This window comes from Monodelphis domestica, chromosome 4 (assembly GCF_027887165.1).
Source record: "Monodelphis domestica isolate mMonDom1 chromosome 4, mMonDom1.pri, whole genome shotgun sequence".
Taxonomy (NCBI): Eukaryota; Metazoa; Chordata; class Mammalia; order Didelphimorphia; family Didelphidae; genus Monodelphis; species Monodelphis domestica.
The window spans coordinates 443,970,643-443,984,036 of NC_077230.1; the positions used below are offsets into that span (position 1 = coordinate 443,970,643).

At 68.6% G+C, this 13,394-nt stretch overlaps 2 protein-coding genes across 3 annotated transcripts; one reads left to right on the plus strand and one right to left on the minus strand.

Moving 5' to 3' along the window:
* Positions 1 to 279: 279 nt before the first annotated feature.
* PRR12 (proline rich 12) lies at positions 280 to 10,674 on the plus strand. 2 transcript variants are annotated; one of them, XM_056796778.1, is made up of 14 exons: positions 280 to 506; positions 1,536 to 1,648; positions 1,942 to 2,103; positions 2,181 to 5,503; positions 5,615 to 6,191; positions 6,499 to 6,881; positions 7,536 to 7,652; positions 7,792 to 7,925; positions 8,056 to 8,552; positions 8,739 to 8,864; positions 8,948 to 9,045; positions 9,440 to 9,610; positions 9,706 to 9,801; positions 9,924 to 10,674. In XM_056796778.1, exons 1-14 carry the CDS (start codon positions 421 to 423, stop codon positions 10,074 to 10,076), a joined length of 6,036 nt encoding a protein of 2,011 aa, XP_056652756.1. In that variant the 5' UTR covers positions 280 to 420; the 3' UTR covers positions 10,077 to 10,674. The 2 variants fall into 2 exon arrangements, with proteins under 2 accessions (XP_056652756.1, XP_056652757.1); XM_056796779.1 differs by having other exon boundaries at positions 8,056 to 8,543.
* Positions 10,675 to 10,902: 228 nt separating this feature from the next.
* Positions 10,903 to 12,687, minus strand: RRAS (RAS related). Its single transcript, XM_001379803.4, has 6 exons — positions 12,415 to 12,687; positions 11,952 to 12,039; positions 11,756 to 11,858; positions 11,542 to 11,650; positions 11,344 to 11,462; positions 10,903 to 11,248 (listed from the first exon to the last, which is right to left on the minus strand). Exons 1-6 carry the CDS (start codon positions 12,670 to 12,672, stop codon positions 11,158 to 11,160), a joined length of 768 nt encoding a protein of 255 aa, XP_001379840.1. The 5' UTR covers positions 12,673 to 12,687; the 3' UTR covers positions 10,903 to 11,157.
* Positions 12,688 to 13,394: the final 707 nt, after the last annotated feature.

Here is a 13,394-nt window from a genome sequence, read left to right on the forward strand (position 1 = left end):
AGGAGGAGGAGGAGGCGGCGGCGGTGTCGCCGGACGAGCGGCACAGAGCGCCCGCAGCGGCCCCGCGCAGCGTAGCGCCCAGTACCCCGCGGCCGCGCGGCCGGCCCCGATCCGCGGGGCGCCCCCCGCAGCGCGCCGAGCCCCGGGGAGCCTCGGGCCCCCGCCTCCCCTCCCCCCGCCTCCCCTCCCCCTCCCCTTCCTCCTCCTACTCCTCCTCCCCCCCCCCCCCCCGCCTCCCCCTACCCTCCTGGCCCTGTAGGCGCGGGTCCCGCGGCGGCGGCAGAGGCGGCGGCGGCGGCGGAGAGAGGCCCCGGGCCCGGGCCCCCGGCGGCGGCGGCGGCGGCGGCGGCTGTGAGCGCGCCGCGCCCCCTCCCCCTCCCACCCCCATCCCGGCCCGCCCGCCCCCACCGCGGCCCCTTCATGGACAGGAACTACCCGAGCGCCGGCTTCGGGGACCCGCTCGGCGCCGGGGCGGGATGGAGCTACGAGAGGTCAGCCAAAGCTAGGTAAGGAGGCTGGGGTGCGCGGCGGGCCAGGCCCAGCCAGGCCAGGGAGGAGTCGGGGCCGGGCCCAGGGCGGGAGGGGGGGTCGCTTGGAGCCACTGGGCCCCCCCCATCTCGGCCAAGGCCTGGTCGCTGCCTAGGCAGCAACTCTCCTCTCCCCTCCCCCCTCGCCCTTCGTGTCCCCACTTAGGGGTGCACATCTTCGGAATGCCAGAAAATACAAGAGCAGCCCCCCCACCTCCTGCCCACCCCCTCCCCCCAGGTCTATTGTTTGGCCGCTGTTCGGGCACCCGCACCCCCCCTGGGACGGGGCGACCCCGCCCCCCCAGACTATGAAGGGGTGAGTGCAGGGTGGGCAGGCAGGCCTCTGGCCCCACCTTGGGCTACTCCCTCCATGCCCCAGATGAAGGCCCCCCCAGGACAGCCACACCTCCCCCTAGCAATCGGGACTCTGGGGTGCCCAGGCCCTGGGGCCAGGCTTCCTCTGGGGGTCCTTGCTGGCATTTCCATGTGGGAGCAGCCTTGTTCCCTGTTTACATGGGCTGCTCCCAGCAGCCCCCTCTGCTCTCCATTCCTGCCTGGTTGCTGCCTTCTGGAGGCTGGCCTCAGGATCTGTCCCCAGGCAGGGAGGCTTCTGGGGGCCTGTGGGAGCCCTAGCGGGGGCTTTGTGTCCGTGACCTTTACCTGCGGGCTCCCAGGGCCTGTGGGTCACCAACCGTGAGGCGGTCCTTCTCCCCTGGCCGGGGGCCTGGCACTGCCCGGGGGCGGTGCTGCCCAGCCACCTGTTTGGTGCCCCTTGGAGCCTTCCGGCCTCGGACTCGTGGAAGGGTCTCTGTGGGCTGGCAGGGGATGGGCCGGCTCCTGCCTCTGGGTGACAGTGGGCCTATTGTGTAGCCCGGGGCCGGGATCCGGGCCCTCCCCTGTGCTGGGGGCCTGCTGCTTTCCACCCTGGGCATTTCTCAGCCCCAGTGGCTTCCTGGGCTCCTGGCCCACGGCGCCCCCATGACTCTCCAGCCTCTCCCCCCTCCCCAGCTTGGTATATGGCGGCTCCAGGACTTCCCACCCGGAGACGGACATCCTACATCGACAGGCTTATGCGGCCCCCCACCCTCTTCAGGGTTATGCCACCAACCATCACCCCGCAGGTAGGGTAGGGCTGGGCTGGCTGACCCGTCCCGTCCCCTTCATTCTCCCCTCCGAGGACCAGGGCGATGGGCGCTTCTTGAGGGCGGCCTTCCCCTCCTGGTTTCCGTTCCCGGAGAGCCGGCCTTCCCTTCCCCGTCCTCCCAGGCCTCTGCCATTCTCTGGGTGCCTGGGACAAAGCCTCTGGAAGGTGACTTCTCCAGGTCTCTGGGACCCCCCAGAACCTGCCTGCCTTCCTTGTCCTCGTCCTCCCCGGGCGCCCGGGCAGGGCCCCTCACTCACTCGGCCTCCGCAGGGCTCTCCGGCTTGTTTGACACGGGCCTTCACCACGCCGGCTCCGCGGGCCCGGACGCCTCCGTCATGAACCTGATCTCGGCCCTGGAGTCCCGGGCGCCCCAGCCGGGCCCGTCCGCCTCTTCCCTCCTGTCACAGTTCCGGAGCCCGTCCTGGCAGACAGGTAGCCTGGCGGGCGGCGGCCGCAGGGGAGGTTGGGGTGGGCGCCTCTTCCTGCCTAACCGCGGCCCCTCTCCCCAGCCATGCACACCCCCGGCCCCACGGAGCTGTTCATCTCGGGCGCCCTGCCCGGCTCGGGGACCTTCCCGTCGTCCTCGGCCCTGTCCGCCTACCAGCACCCGGCGTCGTTTGGGGGCCGCCCCTTCCCGGTGCCGTCGTCCCTCAGCCTCCAGGACCCTCCCTTCAGCCCCCCGGCCAACGGGCTGCTGTCGCCGCACGACGTGCTGCACCTGAAGCCCTCGCAGGCACCGGCGGTGCCCTCCTCGCTGGGCTTCGAGAGGCTGGCGGGGGGCGGCGTGCTGGGGCCGGCCAGCCTGGGCCCGGCACAGACGCCCCCCTACCGGCCGGGCCCCCCGGAGCCGCCGCCCCCGCGCCACCTGCCCACGCAGTTCAACCTGCTGGCGTCGTCGTCCTCGGAGCAGTCGTCCCCGCAGCTGTACAATTTCTCGGGGGCCGCCCCTCCGGGGCCCCCTCCCGAGCGGGCCCTGCCGAGGCAGGACAGCGTCATCAAGCACTACCAGCGGCCGGCCAGCGCCCAGCCGCCCCCGCCGCCGGCGGCCCACTCCCTGCAGCACTACCTGAGTTGCGGGGGCAGCTACCCGCCCCCCACCATGGGCCACAGGGCCGGCCTGGCCTGCAGCCCCCTGGGCGGGGAGCCCTCCCCTGGGGCCGGGGAGGCGGCCAAGGCCGGGCAGGGGGCCGGCGCGGGGGCCGCGGGGGCTGGGGGTCGGGCGGCCGGCCCGGAGGCTGGGCCGGGGACTGGGGGACAGGGGGCCGGGGCGGCGGGGGGCGGCTACCGGCCCATCATCCAGTCGCCTGGGTACAAGGCGGCCAAGGGGGGCTACGGGGCGGGGGCCGCGGCGGGGCGGCCCCCCCCTTCCCGTTCCACGGCCACACCCAAGTGCCAGAGCCTGGGGGGTGGGGGCTACGCCACAGGGACCGGGAAGCCCAGCGGGGGAGGCAGTGGGGGCGGCCAAGCCTATTCCCCAGGCCAGCCTCAGGGTCTCCTTGGGCCCCAGGCCTATAGCCAGGGTTTCGGAGCCAGCCAGGCCCAAGACCTGAGTAAGGGGCCCAGCTACACGGCGGGGCCTCCCCAGGCCCAGCCGGGCGGCCCCCCCCCGCAGCCTCCCCCCAGCCTGACCACCTGCCAAAGCTACTCGCCCGACCAGCTCCAGAGCCTCCCTTACGGGGTGCAGGGCGAGGGCTACCCCGGGCCGGCCCCCCACTCCCAGGGCCTGCCCACGGCCAGCCCCTCGCTCAGCTACAGCACCGGCCACTCCCCGGCGCTCTCGGGCCACGGCGGGGCCTGGGGCCACACGTCAGCTTCCCTGGGGGCGGGGGGCGGGGGGGAGGCCAGCCCCTCGCACATCATCCGGCCCCTGCAGTCTCCACCAGCCGCGGGGGGCCGCCCCCCCGGAGTGGCCAGCCCTGGCGCCCCTGGGAAGTACCTGAGCTCTGTGCTGGCGTCCCCCACCTTCCTGGGCCCCCCCGGGGGTGGCGGCGGCTACCCTGGGGCGGGGGGAACCGGGGGCTACAAGGGCAAAGGAGACGGAGGGGAGCTGCTGGGGGGGCCGGGCAGCGGGGGGACGGGCCAGCGGACGGACGACGAGGAGTTCCTCATTCAGCACTTGCTGCAGGCCCCCAGCCCGCCCCGGGGCTCGGGCCCCGACGGGCTGGAGTGCGAGGAGCAGAGGGCTGGCGAGGGACCGGGTGGCGCAGGTGGCCCCAAGGCCGCCGCCTATGACTTAGCCAAGGAAGAGCAGCAGCGCTACCACCTGCAGAGCGTGATCCGCACCAGCGCCAGCCTGGACGATGGCGCCACCCTCGAGCTGGGGCTGGGGCGGCTCAAGGACAAGAAGAAGGCGGCCGGCGGCGAGCGGGGCGCGGGCACCCCCGAGGCCCTGGCCACCTCAGTGGTCCACTACGGGGCCGGGGCCAAGGACCTGGGGGCCTACCTGCAGAAGACGCCCCCCCCCACGGCTTCCGCCCCGCCGCCTCCCCCCCACCACAGCCTGCTCCTGGAGGGGGCCCCTGAGCTCCCCCTGGTGTTGCCCCCACCTCCGCCCCCACCCCCGCCCCAGCTTCTGCCTTCCGTGCTGAGCCATGCACCCAGCCCCCCGGCCCCGCCGCCAGCGCCCCCGCCCCGCAAGGTGGGCGTACACCTCCTCGAGCCGGCCCCCCGGGATCCTGGACCTCTCCAGCTAGAGGCCCACCTGCGGGGCCCGCCGGGCCTCGAGGCCTCCCCCAGCCCCCGGCTGCGGGCCGACGAGGGACTCGAGGCCCCGGGGGCCATGCAGGACCTGCTGGGTGCCCTGGAGCCCCTGCCCCCGCCCCCCACCGAGGCGGGCGGCCCCCAGCCGGGAGAGGCCAAGGACCCGGCCGGAGCCTACCGCAGCCCCAGCCCACAGGGGCCCAAGGCACCCCGCTTTGTGCCCTTGACGTCCATCTGCTTCCCCGACTCGCTGCTCCAGGATGAGGAACGGAGCTTCTTCCCCACCATGGAGGAGATGTTCGGCGGGGGTACCGGCGATGACTACGCCAAGGCTGGGCCCCCGGAGGACGAGGCCGACCCTAAAGGAGGGGGCGGTGGAGCCGCCCCCCCGGGGCCACCCGCCTATGACCCCTATGGTCCCTACTGCCCTGGGGGGCCGAGTGGGGGTCCCGAGCCACCCGGGCTGGGCCTGGACCCCGGCAAGACCCCGGTTGAGCTGCCATCCACGGTGAACACAGAGCCGCTGGGCCTGATCCAGGCCGGCCAGCACCAGCAGCCCCCGCCACCGCCACCGCCTCCCCCACCGCCCCCTGAGACCAAGGGTGGCCTCACATCCCCCATCTTCTGCTCCTCCAAGCCCAAGAAGCTGCTGAAGACGTCATCCTTCCACCTGCTGAGGCGCCGGGACCCCCCCTTCCAGACCCCCAAGAAGCTCTACGCCCAGGAGTACGAGTTCGAGGCTGACGAGGACAAGGCCGACGTCCCTGCCGACATCCGTCTCAACTCCCGCCGCCTCCCTGACCTGCTGCCGGACCTCGTGTCCAGCTGCCGCTCTCGGCCGGCCCTCTCGCCCCTGGGTGACATCGACTTCTGCCCGCCGGCCCCTGGCCCGACTGGGCCCCGGCGCCGGGGAAGGAAGCCCACCAAGGCCAAGCGGGATGGCCCACCCCGGCCCCGGGGACGGCCCCGTATCCGACCCCTGGCTGAACCTCCTCCAGGGCCCCAGTTGGGACCCTCCACCCCTGGCGCCCAAGCTGATGGATCCAGGAAGCCCCGGGGCCGGGGCCGGGGCCGGGGCCGAAAGACTGAGGAGCCCAGCGCTGAGGGCCTGGAGCCTCTTAAGCCACTCAAGGTGAAGGCCACGGGGCTGTCTGGCTCCTGGGCGAGGAGGGGGCCTGTTTGGGTGTCCTGGGCGGGTGGGGAGGGGGGTGACAACTCCTGAAAGCCCTCTTCTCTCTTCTAGATCAAACTGGCTGTGCCCAAAGTGGGTGAGGGTGGCGGCCCCGTGGCAGGGGAGCCGGCGTCTTCCGGCCCCGTGGATGGCGGCCTGGACTCCAGCCAGACCCGGGAGAAAATTCAGGCGAAGATCAAGGAGGTGGAGGAGAAGCAGCCAGAGATGAAGTCCGGCTTCATGGCCTCTTTCCTGGACTTTCTCAAGTCGGGCAAGCGTCAGCAGCTGCCCTCGGGCTCGGGGCCTCCCCCCAGCCCTTCTAAGGCAGGGCCCGCCCGGACTCTTGGGCCTCCCCCGGCCTCTGTGGCGCCCCCTCCGCCTCCTCCACCCCCCGCCCCCCCCTTCGGGCTCGGGGGGGCCCTGGAGGCCGCAGAAAGCGACGGCTTGGGCCTCGGGTGCCCCTCTCCCTGCAAACGATTGGATGAAGAATTGAAGCGAAACCTGGAGACGCTGCCCTCCTTCTCCTCTGATGAGGAGGACTCAGTGGCCAAGAACCGGGACCTCCAGGAGAGCATCTCCTCTGCCATCTCTGCCCTGGATGATCCGCCGGCCCCCAAGGACGCTGCCCCTGCTGCAGCCTCCAGCCCTGGTGAGGGGAGCGGGGATCTGGAGGGAGCCCCGAGTGGCGACAGCCAGGAGAGGGCTCTGCGCCCAGGTCGGGGGGCCCTTCCCCCGGGGGTGCCGGGCTCCCGCCGTGGGGGGCTGAGAAGCACCTAGTGTCGAGGCCTCGGTCCAGTGCCTCAGTCCTTTCTCCTGCCTTGCTGCGGGGCGGGGGGAGCAAATTGGGCTGCCGTGGGCAAAGCAAAGCCTGGAGTTGAAAAGTGGGGGACTGGGGCTCCACGGTCTGGGCCTTCTCTAGGTTGATTCAATGCCACCGTCTGTCCTTGTTCCCTCAGAGGCCCCTGTCATGGAAGAGAAGCCACCTCCATCCCCGGCTCCATCTTCTCCCCCCTCCCCCCCTTCCCCTCCTCCCTTGGTGCCCCCTGACCCTGCCTCTTCCTCCCCACCCCCTCCGCTGCCGCCGCCTCCTCCTCCACCCCCTCCTGCTCTCCCTCCCGTGCCGATGGCACTGCTCCCTCCGCCGGATGCCCCGGCCCCGGCCCCTTCCCCCGAGGAGCCAGAGCCCCCCGATGCCCGGCCCCTGCACTTGGCCAAGAAGCAGGAGACGGCCGCGGTGTGTGGGGAGACTGACGACGAGGCGGGGGAGAGCGGGGGCGAGGGCATCTTCCGCGAGAGAGACGAGTTCGTCATCCGGGCCGAGGACATCCCGGCTCTCAAGGTGAGCAGGACTGGCAGCTCTGGGCGACAGATGGGGCCGAGCCCACTGGGCTTCCTGGCAAGGAGTCTTCAGATCCCGCAGCGGTCCACCGGGAGGGTGAAGTCGTCCAGCCTGTCTGGTGATCCGACAGGGGCTGCTGGCGTCTCAGATGAACAGATGGAGGGGCTCAGCCTCTGCTCGGGTTCAAGGGAAGCTGGGCATCGAGAAGTGGCGGTGTGTTTGGGCTTCCGGGGCCTCAGAGCCCCCAGGGGATGACTGAGGCTCACCCTGGGAGGCTGCCTAGGGAGGCAGATTTGGCTCCAGGATCCCTGACTCCAGATCGCTAGACTTGCCTCCCTTGTCTTCTGCCCTTCAGGGTTGGCAGGACCACCTGAGTTTGAATCTTGCCTTTGCCCTCTCCGGAGTGTGTGTGGGTCCCTTGAGGGACTTATCTCTGCCTCTGTTGGTTCTAGAAGGATTGACCCCAGGATCTGGTCGGCCTGGTGATGCCATCCTGGGGGAATGGGGGCAGTAGTGAGGGCCGGATTTTCACTTACTCGATGAGGGCACCAGGCTGAAGAACCAGCATTTGGGGGAGCTCAGAGGAAGCCCATGTGCTGGACAGCTGGTGCCAGGGGGCCGTCTTGTCTCTCACTGGCCCCTCTCTCCTTGCAGTTGGCCCTGCAGACAGGCCGAGAGCCACCCCCTATCTGGAGGGTTCAGAAGGCCCTTCTCCAGAAGTTCACCCCCGAGATCAAGGACGGACAGAGGCAGTTCTGCGCCACCAGCAATGTAAACCTGGTTGGGAGAGTGCTGGGACCCGGGGCTTCCTAGAGATGGGCAGCAGGAGGGAGGTGAGGCCAGGAGAAGCCCTGGCAGAAGGAGCCCTGACTTCCCTCCTGCTTCTGTCTCCCCCCTTCCCCTTTACTAGTACTTGGGCTATTTTGGGGATGCCAAGAACCGCTACCAGCGCCTATACGTGAAGTTTCTGGAGAACGTGAACAAGAAGGATTACGTGAGAGTCTGTGCTCGAAAGCCTTGGCATCGGCCCCCAGTGCCTGTCAGGTACTCATAGGCATGGCCTTGCAGGGTGGGATTGACTGGTAGAGGGACCCGGGAAGAAGTGGACAAAGGGACTTGGGGTGCTTGGAAGCAGGGGACCAGGCAAGAGGTAGAAAGGAATCTTCTCACACAGGCGTCCAGGACAGCCAAAGGGTACTCCAGCATCATCTGGGACAGCAGCCCCAGGAAGTGGGGTGTCACTTCCCAAGCCTCCAGGTCCCCCTTCAAAGTCAGAGCCCCCCGAGAAGACCCCTGAAAAGGCCCCCGAGAAGACCCCTGAGAAAGCTCCTGAAAAGGCCCCTGAGAAGACCCCTGAGAAGACCCCCGAGAAGTCCCCAGAGCCAGTCCCAGAGAAGCCACCCACTCCAGCCCGCCCTCCTGATAAGGAGCGGAGCCTTCGGTCAGAGCGGGTCACTCGAGGGGAACGTGGGGCCCGCCCTGGCCCACCTGCAGCGGAAGCCCCTCCGGCCAGGCCCCCACGACCCCCAAAAGCCCGCCCAGCCAAGGTGAAGGCCGAGCCTCCCCCAAAGAAGAGGAAGAAGTGGCTGAAGGAGGCGAGTGAACGTTCGGCAGCGACTAGAGGCAGCTCCTCGGAATCGGAGTCCTCCCCCGGGCCCCCCAGTGAGGATGGTGAGGGCCAGGCCAAGGCCCCTGAGCAAGGGGCCTGCCTTGGCACGGTTGGCACGGGGGGTGGGGGGTGGGGGGAGGGCTGGGATGGAGATGGAGGAGGGAGGGTGGCGAGGGCAGGTGAGGATAGAGCCTAGCCAGGCCAGCTGGGCAGGCTGGTAGAAGCTGCTGTCCTTCCCCCCTTGACAGAGCGGGCGGCCCCAGGGCGGCTGCTAAAGACTCGGGCCATGAGGGAGATGTATCGGAGTTATGTGGAGATGCTGGTGAGCACGGCCCTGGACCCTGACATGATCCAGGCCTTGGAGGACACGCATGGTGAGCGGCCCGGGCAGGCCCCTCGGTGTACCGGGGGCAGGCGGGTGGGTGCTGGCGGGGTCCTCACATGCCTGTTTCCCCAGATGAGCTGTATCTGCCCCCGATGAGGAAGATCGATGGAATCCTCAATGAGCACAAGAAAAAAGTCCTCAAGCGCCTTTCCCTGAGCCCAGCCCTGCAGGTGCCTGAGGGGTCGGGGTGAGGGTCTGTGGCAGAGGCACAGGGTGCCCTCTGCCAGGCCAGGGGTCTGGTGGAGGCACGGGGTGCCCTCTGCCAGGTCAGGGGTCTGTGGCGGAGGCACGGGGTGCCCTCTGCCAGGCCAGGGGTCTGGTGGAGGCACGGGGTGCCCTCTGCCAGGTCAGGGGTCTGGTGGAGGCACGGGGTGCCCTCTGCCAGGTCAGGGGTCTGTGGCAGAGGCACGGGGTGCCCTCTGCCAGGTCAGGGGTCTGTGGCGGAGGCACGGGGTGCCCTCTGCCAGGTCAGGGGTCTGGTGGAGGCACGGGGTGCCCTCTGCCAGGCCAGGGGTCTGTGGCGGAGGCACGGGGTGCCCTCTCATGCAGCTCTTTCCCTCCTAGGATGCCCTGCACACCTTCCCCCAACTGCAGGTGGAACGTGGCAGCAGTGGCACTGGGGGAGCAGAGGGAACCCCTGGCTCGGGCTCTGGCGCCGTGCGGCTTCGGCCCGCGGGGGATCCATATAACCGAAAGACCCTGAGCAAGCTGAAGAGGACTGTGGCCCGGGCCCAGGTATGTCTGCCAGCCCTCCGGGGGCCAGGGCTGCTCGCAAGCCTGGGCCGACCCGCCTCGGCGCTCAGCCGTCCTCTCCCCTCTCTCCATCCTAGGAGTTCAAGGTGGAGCTGGACAAGTCGAGCTTCTACACGCTCTATCATGCTCTCCACCACTACAAGTACCACACGTTTCTCCGCTGCAGGGACCAGGTCAGTCCCCGGGCAGTTCGAGACCCTCCCGTCTTAGCCACTGGGCCCTGGCACCCCGCTCCGCTCCCCGGGCTCCTCTGCCCAGAGCCGTCTCCCCACTCTGCCCTCTTCTCCCCCTGCAGACGCTGGCCATCGAGGGAGGCGCGGACGACCTGGGGCAGGAGGAGGTGGTGCAGCAGTGTATGAGAAATCAGCCCTGGCTGGAGCAGCTGTTTGACTCCTTTAGTGACCTCCTGGCCCAGGCCCAGGCCCAGGCCCAAGGCCGCTGCGTGTGACCCTGGGCTCCCGGCAGCCAGGCCCGGCCCGATGCCGCCCCATCCCCGGCCTGGGGCCTGTGACTGTCCCCGCCTCGCCCTGCTGGGTTGTGCCCTCCCTTTCACTGTACAGAGAAATTATTTATATATATCTGTATAAATGTCTATTTAGTGCCCTCCCTCCTCTGCCCTCCCCCATGTACATACTGTATAGGAGAAGTCTATGTCTGGGTGGCGGCCCGGGGAGCGCGGGGCCCCTCCTGCCGCCCTGCCAGCCAAGACCTTTTCTGGGAGGGCCGCCATCCCCACGGGGGCTGGGGCGGGGCGGGGGGGGGGATCTCCGTCTTGTTAATTATTTTTAATCTTATTTATTGTACATACCTTTGGGGAGGGCGGGGGGGGGGGGCTCGCCTCCTCCGGGGCGCTTTGCTTTGCCCGGCCGCCGCCGCCGCCTCCATTGGGTTTCTGAGTGTTGTCTGAATGTGGTTCTTTTTTATCAGTCTGTCCCCCCAGCCCTCCTCTCCCTGGTGTCTCCTCTGTCTCTCTCGGGCTTCTATACGATTCACCTTGTATACACTGTGTACACAGAACCAGCCAAACAGCAACCACGTTATTTGCACGGGCTGGCCCTTGTGTGCCTCTGTCCTGCGCTGCGGGGGAAGGGGGAGGGCCAGAACGCCCCCTCCCTGACATTAGCCTAGGGGGAGGGGGGAGATGCGCCGAGGACTCGGGGTGCTCAAGAGTGGCCAGCTGCCCCAAGGGGGGGACGGCAGGGTGCATCTACCTTCTGAGCCCAGAAGCGGTGTCCGGCCGGGCCTCCACCCCAGGAACCCCCGACACTCAAGTCTGGTATTGGCAGTGATGTTTATTGAGGGGGCAGCAGGGTGTAGACCAGAGGGATGGGGACTGTCCAAGCGGCGGGGAGGGAGGGGAAGGTAAGCGCTGTGAGGAAGGCACTGGGTGACCCCATGCCAGGGGCCTGATGGCTGTAGTGTAACAGGATGTGGAGGGGAGGGGGCGCCACAGGGAGGCTCCATCCACCCATCCACGCCAGGGGGAGAGCCGAGGGCCATCTCCCAAAGGCTGTCCTGCGATGGAAGACTCAGAGGAGGAGGCAGGGGCAGCCTCCATTCCCAGCCTTCTTCCTGGGGGGCGTCGGGGGGCTGGGGGGCAGCTCTTGCTCCTGGTACTTCCTGTGGACAGGTGAGACATTTAGAGGAAGGGGGTGAGGGGGGCAACCCTCCAGTTTTCCAGGAAGGGACACTGAGGCTCAGAGGCCCATCCTCACCGAACAGCCCGAACCAGCTGTTCAAAGGCTTCGTCCACGTTGAGCCGCAGCTTGGCCGAGGCCTCGAAATAGGCTATGTGGCGGGAGGCACAGAAGGCCGAGGCTTCAGAACGGGGTACCTGGGGTGAGGGGAGGACACGGGCTGAGCAGCGGCCCCTGGGGCCCGGCCCTGGCAGCCCGGCCACCCACGGCTCGCACCTGTCTCTGGGTCTCCAGATCGGCCTTGTTGCCCACCAGCACGATGGGGAAGTCGTCTCTGTCCTTGACTCGCAGGATCTGCGTGTGCAGCTTGCCCACTTCGTTAAAGCTGAGGCAGACAGTGAAGGGGAGCCAAGGAGCGGGCTTAGGCCGTGCCCAGGGCGCCAGGGCTGGCCCGGACATTTGGCTCAGGCCCACCCTCCGGGGAGCTCACCTCTGCCGGTCGTTGATAGCGTAGACCAGCAGGAAGCCATGGCCGGCCCGCATGTACTGCTCCCTCATGGCCCCGAACTCTTCCTGCCCTGCCGTGTCCAGGACTGCAGTGGGGGGCACAGAGGGGTTGGGGGGGCGCTGACCCTCCTAGCTCCGCCCCCCGCCCCGCCCTCCCCAGTAACCCTCCTCTCCCTCACTGTCCAGCCGAGCCGGGATGCCATCCACACCGCACAGCTTGGTGTAGGAGTCCTCGATGGTGGGATCATAGTCAGACACGAAGTAGGACTGCCGGCGAGGCGAGCCAAGTCAGAACCCCGGGCGGCCCCTCCCCCTGGCCCAGCCTGGGTGCCTCTGGGCTTCGAGCTCCGGGCGGGGCCAGTCCCTCCCCTGGGATAAGGCCAGATCCCGCTGAGTGCCCGGCCCGGAAGGGGGGGGAGCCCTCCCGTCTCCAGTTCCCGCTCCCGCCCTTCCTGCTGGACCTTCTCCCCTCCCCCCGCCACGGGTAGGGCCAGGGCCAGGACTGCGGGGTGGGGCCGAAGCTGGGCCTGGCAGGGATGGGCAAAGGGAGGCAGAGGCATGGACCCCGGGGCTGGTGGCACGTGTGCAAGAGCCTAGCACAGCTCCGGGGGCGGGGCCGCGGGGGGGGGCGTCCTCCGCTACCTGGATGAACTGGATAGTGAGCGCGCTCTTGCCCACGCCGCCGCCTCCCACGACCACCAACTTGTGCGTCTCGCCCGGGGGGCCCGTAACCGCTGGGGTCGCCCCTGGACGGCCCCTTCCGCGCCCCTGTCCGGATACCGCCCCGGCCGCTGCCGCTGCTGCCACCCCACTCATGTCCCCGGCCGCTACCGCGCCGCCGCCGCCGCCGCCTCCGGACCCAGGGAGGTGCCCGGCCTGTCCGGGCTGGGGCGGAACCATGCTAATGAGGACACTGGGGCGGGGCCATGCTAATGAGCCCTGGAAGATGCTCGGGGCTCCGCTAATAAGGTTCCGGACAGAAAGCCCAGGACCAGGGGGGCGGAGCAACGCCCATAAGGCCCGCCAATGGGTGATGGAACGTTCGACACCTTGTTAAGCTCGTCGAATTTGCCGGCCTGGGCAGAACACTTTAATGAGGGTCCTACAGAAGCAGGGGCCCGGGTCAGGCTAATGACAGTTCCCTTCGGTGACTCCCGGCCAAAACTACGGAGAAGCCCAGGGAACAGGCCGGGCTCAGGGGGCGGGAGCACGCTAATGTTGTTGGGACTTCTCTCTGATTCGGCTCCCAGGGGCGGGATCATGCTAATTAGGGGGCGAGTCATTCTCGGCTGGGTCGTGAGGTCATCGCATTCCTAACTCATGAGCCTGGAGGCCAAAGATTGGAGAAAGGGGCGCCAGGGGCCCCGAGGTGTACAGCTGGGCCAAATCTCTAACATTCAAATATTCGAATCTTATCTTATTGGATCTTACTTAAAGAAACTGAGGCTCAGAGACAGAGAATGAGCGACTAGCTTAGGGTCACCCACTCAGCGGGTCAAATGATGTAACAAGCGTTTAGTAAATCTTGTCCCCTTCCTTCCTCCCTTCCGTCTCCCATCAGCGCCAGATCCAAACCCACATCCTCTAGGATAGGGTGCAGTGATCCATAGGGAGAGGGTGGG